This window comes from Vidua macroura, chromosome 6, assembly GCF_024509145.1.
Source record: "Vidua macroura isolate BioBank_ID:100142 chromosome 6, ASM2450914v1, whole genome shotgun sequence".
In the NCBI taxonomy this organism is placed as follows: Eukaryota; Metazoa; Chordata; class Aves; order Passeriformes; family Viduidae; genus Vidua; species Vidua macroura.
Genome location: NC_071576.1, coordinates 2,466,207 through 2,475,469, shown reverse-complemented (window position 1 = coordinate 2,475,469; position 9,263 = coordinate 2,466,207). Strand labels below are relative to the sequence as shown.

Here is a 9,263-nt window from a genome sequence, read left to right as displayed (position 1 = left end):
AGTCAATATCAGCCCACGGTTGGGGGATTTCAGGTGGAAGATTTTTGGGAGGCATGAGGGTTTTTATAAGGTGGCTTTTCCCTTTCCTCCATCTCCCCCAGCCCAGCCGTGTCCTCATGGAAATCCTTCCCTGGGAGGGCAGTGAGGCCCTGGCTCAGGTGCCCAGAGAAGCTGGGGATGCCCCAAATCCCTGGAATTGTTCCAGGACAGGTTGGATGTTGGGGCTTGGGGATGGTGGAAGGTGTCCCTGCCATGGCAGGGGGTGGGATGGGATTGGATTTAAAGTCCCTTCCAACCCAAACCACTCTGGGATTCCATGGTTTTGTGAAAGGAAGTTCCTGTGTCCTCCAGGCAGGGCTGGGGCAGGGGGTACAGCAGAGCTGGGGAGGAGCACAACCCCCAAAACATCCCAAACCAGCCCCAAAACGGCCCCAAAACAGCCCAAAAAGTCCCAAACATCCCAAAACACCCCCAAAACAGCCCCAAACAGCCCAAAATATCCCAAACCAGCCCCAAACCATCCCCAAACAGCCCAAAACAGCCCCAAACATCCCAAACCATCCCCAAACCAGCCCCAAAGAGCCCCAAAACAGCCCCCAAACATCCCAAAAATCCCCAACCAGCCCCCAAACATCCCAAAACAGCCCCAAACAGCCCAAAACATCCCCAAACCATCCCAAACTAACCCCAAACCACCCCAAACAGCCCAAAACAGCCCCAAACCAGTCACAAACATCCCAAACCAACACCAAACAACCCAAAACATCCCAAACCACCCTCAAAACATCCCAAAACATCCCAAAACAGCCCCAAAACAGCCCCCAAACATCCCAAACCATCCCCAAACATCCCAAATCAGCCCCAAACATCCCAAACCATCCCAAAACATCCCAAACCAGCCCCAAACAGCCCCAAACCATCCCAAAACATCCCAAACCATCCCAAACCATCCCCAACCAGCCGTGCCAGCACCCACAGCGGCATCAGCAGCACCGCGGGACGCAGCTTTTTTTTTATTTTTTTTTATTTTTTTGGGGGGGAGCATCCCAAAAGGGTGGCAGCGGGAGCCCCCCGGGGCCGCACTGGGGGGACACGGGGACCCTGTGCCACCCCCTCCCCGGGCCGGGCTCGGCCCCCGCCCGGGTTTCCCCTCCCGTTTCCACAGCAACCCCCGATGAGTGATTTCCTTCGATGACCGATTTCCTGCTCAGCCCTGGCACATCACCCCGACATCCCCAAAACGCAGCCAGAGCTGTCCCAGCAGCCCTGGCACCCACCTGGAGCCCCCCCAGCACCCCTGCAACATCCCAAAGCACAGCGCAGGGGAATTAAAAGCGTCGCCTCCAGCGATGGTTTCAGGGTGCCAGAAATTCCCTACACCGGCACACGGGGGATTTTCTGTCATTATCACCAGTTAGTCACTGCTGCCTCACTGGGGTGATGCTGACGGGCACATCCAGCCTTGTTTTGGGAAGGCTGGTTAAAAAAAAAAAACAAGGGATGCACCCACTCGGGCACAGCCATCCCTGCTGAACAGCAGGAGAAAGCAGGGGGGGGAAATTAATTAGTAAATTAAGGATACCGCTGCAACAATTCTCTTTTTTGCTCCATAAAAGTGGCATTTGCCCGTGGTCGCCCTACAAATCCCAAATCTCCGACCGCTCCGGCCGGCCCGGAATAGTGATGGGAGCTGCAAAATTGGGAAGTGGAGAAGAGATGGCCCCAGGGCAGGTTTTCTGTCAGCGTTTAAATCCATGGAATGGCAGCACGGAGCTGCAGGAGGGCTGCCAGCAGCAGGGAGCATCCCGGGGAAAAGGCCAGCGTGGGCCGGGATGGGAACTCGAGGACCTTTCCCTCCCCTGGGGTCCTCCCCCGTGCTGAGATGAAGCAGGAATGGAGGTCAAGGCATCAAAGGGAGGGGGATTTATTAAATTCATTCCCATTTAGCCTTTTCTAAGCACAGCCCACGGGGAGGGGAGAGCTCCCTCCCCTCCTCACCCCCGCCAGACGGGGCTGGCCGGTGCAACAAACCCTTCCCCATCTGGTTTGAGGAAAATTCCGGGGTTTTATAGGCCAGGCATGAAATCTGGAGGCTATACTTAGCAGCAGACAATGCAGTCCCCCTCCCAGAAGTGGCTCATTCCCTCGTGCTCCTCCCTCCTGCCCCGAAAATGTCGGATTTTAGCAGAAATCAGCAATTAGGGCCCCGGACCTGCCGATGGCCAGCCGGGGCCAAGGGATATTTTTAGAGGACAAAGGGAATTTGCTGGGAACATACAATTATTTCTGGAGCCTGTGGAAAAGGCACTGGATGCTCCTGGCACTGTGGATGCTGAAGGTGCCAGGGGAGGGGGGCAGTGGGGGCACTCCAGAGGGGCACAGCCCCAAATCTCCATCCCAGGGTTTGGAGGAGGGACATCCCAGGGTTTGGAGGATCCTGGCAAAGGCAGGCAGGACCCAGGGCCCCAGCCTCAAAATGGGACATGGCTGCATCCAGGGCCACAGGTCAGTGCTGTGTGCTGGGAGAAACCACTCTGGAAGTTTTGCTGATGCTGCTTCCCCATGGAAAACGGGCTCTTCATCACCATCATCATCATCTTCATGGAATCCCAGAATGGTTTGGGTTGGAAGGGACCTTAAAGCCCATCCCATTCCACCCCTGCCATGGGCAGGGACACCTTCCACCATCCCAGGTTGCTCCAACCTGGCCTTGGGCACTTCCAGGGATCCAGGGGCAGCCACAGCTGCTCTGGGCACCCTGTGCCAGGGCCTGCCCACCCTCCCAGCCAGGAATTCCTTCCCAACATCCCATCTATCCCTGCCCTCTGGCAGTGGGAAGCCATTCCCCCTTGCCCTGGCACTCCACACCCTCTCCCAGTGGGAGGATAAATCCTCTGAGGATCAAGAGATGCTCCAGAAACTGGAAATGGGGACGTGGACAGGCTGTGGGTGTTGGTGCCTTCCACAGTTTTCCTTGGCTGGAGGAAGGAGGTGCCAGGATCAGCAAACCTGGTCCAAAATCACATGGAAAAGAACTGGCCAATTATGTTCTGAGTTTAATTAGCACCAGTGGGAGACGGGAGGGTGGTCCTGGGTGCTGTGGAGGGCAAAGGCAGCACAAACATTCCATCAGACACTGGAGAATCCACGTGTACCACCCCAAAACCATCAACTCAGGATCCTGAACCAACGCTGTGGAGCTTCCCCCCTTGGGGAAAACTCAGCTGGGAGCTGCTCCCAAATCCCCATCCCACCACCCCCAAGGAGCAGAGGAGGAGGAGGGATGAAAGGGAAGCACAGGATGGGCTCACTCATCACACAGAGTGCTGCCCGTCCCCTGCCCGAGGTGGGGAGCAGGATTGGGGTTCTGGGGGCCTGGGACAGGCTCTGCCCTCCCAGCTCCACAATGAGGGCTTCACTCCTTCATCCCCACAGCTCCTCCTGAAGGCTGGGGAGTCCCCTGAGCATCCCACCAGGATCCTTACTACGGACACTCCGTACTCCCGTTTATTTCAGGAGCTCCCCCTGCGCCTCTCCCCAACTCCAGAGCATTGGAACTGGCTGGGACTTCCACAAAAATCACCAAAAATCAGGATTGCAAGGCTCAGCATCCACTGCCCTGCCTGAGGCAGGAGTTGCCTTAACCTGAGCTGGGATCACGGGAGCAGAGAACACAATAAATGCAACTTTATCCTTAAATTCAGCCCTGCTCCATCTCCCCCTTTAAGCCTGGGAGCATTTTACATCTCCAAGAGTCAAAGTGATGCAAACAACTGTCACTTTATTGTCACGTCCAGCCGTACTGCAAAAGGCACACAACAAACTTCATTGGTACAAAAGAATTTTGCTCCGGGGAGATTTTCACTTGATTTTTCCTTGAGTTTTCTCTTTTTTTGTTTTGTTTTCTTTTTTTTTTTTTTTCTTTTTATTTATTTTTTTTCTTTTGCTCCTTTTGCAACACAGTCACTGGGCTCTCCCATCGCCCTGATGGGAAGATCCTTTCACAGAAAGGATTATTTTGTGCAGACAGACAGCTCCTTATTGCAGGGGGAACAGCTCCAAGGGCAGGAGGGCACGGCCACCCCCGGCCCCTGCTGGAACCGCCCCGGCCACCTGCAGGAAAACTGGGAATAAATGGCACCTCTGTGTCCCCCTGCTCCCTGGCACTGCTGCTCTTTGTAGGGACAAGCTCCATCCCAGCCCAACTCCAATTGCTCCAGCTTTGGATGCAGGAAAATGGGATGGGGCTGCCCCCTCCCCATTCATTTCTCAGCAGTGTTCAGCATTTCTTTACGCATTTTATCCCATTTTTCCCTCCAGCTCTGTGTTTCTGCAGGGTCAGGGCCCCATGGAGAGCACCCAGAGGCTGGCAGAGGGAGGGGGGGAAAAAGAGGTTGGGGATGAATTTGGGGGATTTTCCTGCCTGTGCCAGCATGGAAACTCATGCTGCTGGTGCACACACTGCAAACCCAGCTGTGCATGGGGGCTGGACTCACAAACGTTATCCCAGCACCCAAAGAGAGGTTTTTGGGGAATTTGGTGGGGTGTCCCCCAAACCAGAGTGGGGCACACAGCCCTGAGCCCCAGCAGCATCCCTCCAGCTGCCCTGGGTGGATTTAGGGAGATAAGGATGCTTTAGGGACCACCCTCCTGCCCTGCCAACATGGGATATTGACATTATTTTCCCATAAAACCCCTCAGGCAGGGCCAGATCAAGCTCTGGGGTGGGGACACGGTGCCAGTGCCACAGTCCCACAGCAGCTCTCCCAGTTCCCAGCATCCCAAGAGATTTTTTTTTTTTTTTTGCACTGTGCCTATAGCTACTCTCCATTTCTTTTGGTACCAGCTCCCATTTCTCAGCTCCCTCCCCCAACATTTCTTATAAAAATAAGATTGTGCTTATTTATAAAATAATTAAATTTTTTTTTGTTTGTTTTTTTAAGAAAAGCTTCCAGTTAAAAAAAAAAACAAAAAACAAAAGGGTGGTGTATCAAAATATGGCAAAACTTTGGCTGTCAATGGCTAAACTCTAATTAAAAATATCCACTACAAAGGCATTGTGCTGTGATAATTAACTCTGCAATCTGCAAATATTCCACCCGGGCTCTCTGGCTTCCCTGGGACACACTCAGAAACCACCCTTGGATTTTCCTAGCACGTCACCATCATCCTCTGGCAGAATTATTCCAGCTGTAAGACACCTAAAGATGCATGAAAAGCCTTGGGAAAAGAGAACGGGGATGCAGCGGGAAGAGCCACACGGACAAGGCAAGGATGCACGTTCTCCTGGAGAGGAAAGTCTCTTTTCTCACCTTAGTGCTTAGGAAAAAAATAGGATTGTGATAAGAGTTCGTGAAAGAAGAGAGGCAGATCCTTTGTATAAAAGGTGTTTCAGAGCAGGAGTAAAATGCAAATGGGTCTGTAAGATCCAGACATATATAAACATACATACCTCGGTATATTTATATATGTATTCTCTAGATATTCAATGTTTGGGATGCATTATTGCATTATCCTTATAGAGGACTTATTTTTTTCCATCCTGCTTTGCTTTCTTTTTTTGGGGGAAGGTGGGTTCTTTTTTTTTTTTTTTTGGTTTTGGGGTTTTGCTCTCTCTCAAATAAAAAAAAAAAAAGAAAAAAAAAAAGAAAAAATATAAAAACAAGTTGCAAATGGCTCTGAGAGCTTCCAGCCATCATCCACCTGGCTGGGACTGCTGTGGCCTGACCTCCAGCAAGTGTTTTTGGAAAAACTGGGATCATGCTCTGCCCCAGGAGCTGCTGGCCACGCCTTCCTCCATGGAACATCACCATGCCCGGAGATCCCTGGCTGGTTATTGCTTAATTCTCCCTTCCCATACTGGCCTTTAGGGTTATTTACATTTCTTTGGCTTGGCTTGAACAGACAGTCTGGCACTTTCCAGCCACCCCAGAGTCACCCTGGGGGCAAGGAGGGGGAGAGAGGCCACGAGAAAACACAGGTGGGCTTCTGCCGGCTCCAGCTGAGCCGCGCTGCTGCCGGTCGGAATAAGACAACTTGTGTTTGGCACAAACTCCTCCGGAATCCGCTCCGTGCCCGGGGATCCCCATCCTCCTGCCCCCTCATCCAGCACCACGGTTCCCACGGTCTGCAGGGAGCAGGGCAGGGCAGGGGGAAGGCGGCGTCGGAGCCTCCCCAGCGCTCAGACCACGAACTCGGGGACTTCGTCGTGGGTCAGATCCAAGGAGAAATACTTGCTGGTTCTTTTCACCGGGAAGGCGTCCTGGATGTTGATGCACTGCTGGGCCAGGCAGCCGTTGCAGTAGAGCCCGTCCTCGTCCAGGCCGTGGGCGCAGCCGAAGGTGAAGCTCTGCGCCGTGTCCTGGCACAGGTTGGCCAACTGCAAGAAGTCCTTCTGGTAGAGCCGGATGTCATCCAGGCTCAGGCTGTGCCGGTCCGTCGACGTCTTGGGTTTCCTGCACGTTGTCTGGGAAAAGCCAAGAGGAGGCTCAGGATGTGCCAGGGAGCCCCCCGGGGATTGGGGGAATCCCAAAGCCCCAGTCCCACGTACCTGGGGTAAGGAGTCGGTGCTCTGCCCCCGCAGCTTCACCACCGTCTCCGAGGAGCTGGAGGTGGAGGAGCTGATCTCCTTCACGATGAGTCCTGCACAAAGGAGGGTGCAAAGGTTATTCTGGGGTGGCTCGGCTCTCTTGGGATCCACTCCTGCTGCCCACGGGGACAAAGGCTCCCTCAGCGCAATGCGGCGCCTTCAGCCCGACAGCTCCACTTGCAAGCAGCGTTGCCCACAAAGCATCCCAAATTTGCCCCAAAATGGCAAATCCAAAGCTGTTCCCAGGGAGCCTGGCATCCCCAAAGACCTCCCAGTAGCTCCCAGCTCAGAGCTGCAAGTGACTTTCTGGGTGCAGGCACAGCCCCAGAGAAGATCACGGAGTCCAACTGTTCACCAGCACTGCCAAGGCCACCACTGTCCCATGTCCCCAAGTGCCACATCCACACAGCTTTTAAATCCCTACAGGGATGGGGACTCCACCACTGCCCTGGGCAGCTGTGCCAGGGCTGGACAAACCTTTTCCATGAAGAAATTTTCCCCAGTATCCAATCCAAACCTCCCCTGGCACAACTTGAGGGAGGTTCCTCTTTTCTTTACCCCATCTCTCCTCCAACCCATTGGGTGAACAGTTTTTCCCAAATGAACACCTTGGGCTAACTCTGCTCTGCCAAACACCAAAGAACCACAGAATGACCAGACTTGGAAGAGACCTTGAAGACCACCTCATCCCAGCTCCCAGAGGCGTGACTTGCACCGGGGGGGATTGGGAAGAGCAGCGGCCACCACCTTACCCGAGTGCCCGTTGAACTTGCGGGACAGCAGCATGTCCTCGGTGATGTAGACGCACATGTCGGGGCTCACCTCCATCTCCCCAGCCTGCTCCAGCTCCCGGGGGTCATCCACCAGCATCTCGATTTCTGCCGGACACCAGCAGACAGGACAAGTCAGCCGCGCACCCTTCAGAGCACCCTCCGAGCCCGGCGACCGGACGGGCCAACGCGGCGCCTCACCGTCATCCTGGGAATCCTCCTCCAGCCGCTCCTTCCCGCCGCTCTCCACGCCGGAGGTGTGCGAGCTGCCGTGGCTGGTCATGGAGCTGCAGGTCTTCAGCTTGCGGTGGGCGCCGGCGCCGGGGAACCCGTCCTCGGGGCCCATCTCCCGGGGTTTGGGGTCGGCCTCGATGCCGGAGGTGTGGGAGCTGCTGTGGGAGGCGGTGGAGTGCCGGGACAGCCGCTTGTGCCGGATGCTGCCGGCGCTGCTGCCGCTGGCGCGCGAGCGCTTCTCCAGCTGCTCCATGTCCAGGTCCAGCGTGTCGCTGATGTAGGATTCCCGGTACTGCTTCTTCTCTGCAGGGGGGGGCACGGAATCAGTGGGATTCTCACGGCCCCCGGGGCAAACTGGATCCCCTGGAGGGGCACAGACACCCTGGCACACGGAGGAATTGTCACCCGAGCCCTGGCACCAGCTGGAGACGGCTCTGTCCCGGTGGCATTAAGGGAGGTGGGGCAGGAGCTCCAAACCTCCTGTGCTGGGCTGTTCCTCCAGCAGAGGAGGAGGAGGCAGAAGCGGAAGAGGAAGAGATGTGGAGGAAGAAGAGAAAGAAGAAGACAGAAAATAAGGAGGAGCAGGAAAAGAAGAAAATAAATGAGGAAGATGTGGATGAGATGGAAGAAGATGCGGACGAGATGGAAGAAGATGTGGATGAGATGGAAGAAGAGATGAGGATGAGATGGAAGAAGATGAAACAAGGTGGAAGAAGAGGAGGAGCAAGATGATGAAACAAGGTGGAAGAAGATGAGGAAGAAGAGGAGAGGAAAGAGAATAAGGAAGAGAAAGGAATATGAGAAGGGGAAAGATGAGAAAGGAGCAAGAAGAGGAGGAGGAGAGAGAGGAAGAGAAATAAGAGGAAGAGGTGGAGGAAGAGAAACAGGAAGAGAAGGAAGAGGAGGAAGAAAACAATAGAAGAATAGGATGAAAATGAGGAGGAAGAAGATGAGGAGGACATGGAAGAAAAAGATGAGGAGGATGGTGAGGAGGAGGAAAACATAAGAAGAGGAGGATAAAGATAAGAACGAGAAAGAAGAAGAGGACAAGGAAGAAAAAGATGAAAAGGATGAGAAAGAGGAAGAAGTTGAGGCAGACGAGGAGGATGAAGAAGAGTAGGACAAGAAGAACAAATAAGAAAAGGAGGAAGAGGGGGAAGAGGAAGATGAGGAAGAGAAAGAGAAGATGAGGAGAGGAATGAAGAGGAAGAAGACCTTATGCTTTCACAAGGATGAGGGACACCGGGAAAGCTGTGCTGAAGCAGCGGGCAGAACCGGGACGCCGCGGACCGGGCACCAGGTGGTGCCCACATCTAAGCAGAAGAACCAGCTGCTCTTACAGGTGTGAACACCCCCTGGGAGCCTGTCCTGGCGGGGCTGGGGCCTGGAGCACCTACCCTCGTTCTCCTCCAGCCTGCGGACCTGGCGCAGCACGGGCTGCAGGTTCATGTAGAGCCGGTGGCTGCTGCTCAGCAGCTGCAGGAGGTGGCGCGAGCGCAGCGGGCAGCCCGTGTAGTAGATGAGCTTCCGGGCCGAGGGCAGCCCGTCCGGCAGGATCTCGAACTTCTTGCCCTGCGTGGGACAAAGGGAGGCATCAGCCCCGAAGAGGAGAACGCTCCGGGTCTCACCCAGTCCTGCTGCAGCTCCTCGGTTACCCCCACGGGGTGTCG

At 54.7% G+C, this 9,263-nt stretch overlaps 1 protein-coding gene across 5 annotated transcripts in view; it reads right to left on the bottom strand.

The window, feature by feature from the left end:
- Positions 1-3,761: 3,761 nt before the first annotated feature.
- Positions 3,762-9,263, bottom strand: part of FRMD6 (FERM domain containing 6) — a 40,245-nt gene continuing 34,743 nt past the window's right edge. For all 5 annotated transcript variants that reach the window (XM_053980875.1, XM_053980872.1, XM_053980876.1 and 2 more), the window contains 5 exons: positions 8,991-9,165; positions 7,561-7,896; positions 7,342-7,467; positions 6,551-6,642; positions 3,762-6,466 (listed from right to left, as the gene is read on the bottom strand). In XM_053980875.1, coding sequence (XP_053836850.1) covers positions 6,182-6,466; positions 6,551-6,642; positions 7,342-7,467; positions 7,561-7,896; positions 8,991-9,165 — 1,014 coding nt within the window. In that variant the 3' untranslated portion in view covers positions 3,762-6,181. The remainder of the gene's footprint in view (positions 6,467-6,550; positions 6,643-7,341; positions 7,468-7,560; positions 7,897-8,990; positions 9,166-9,263) is intronic.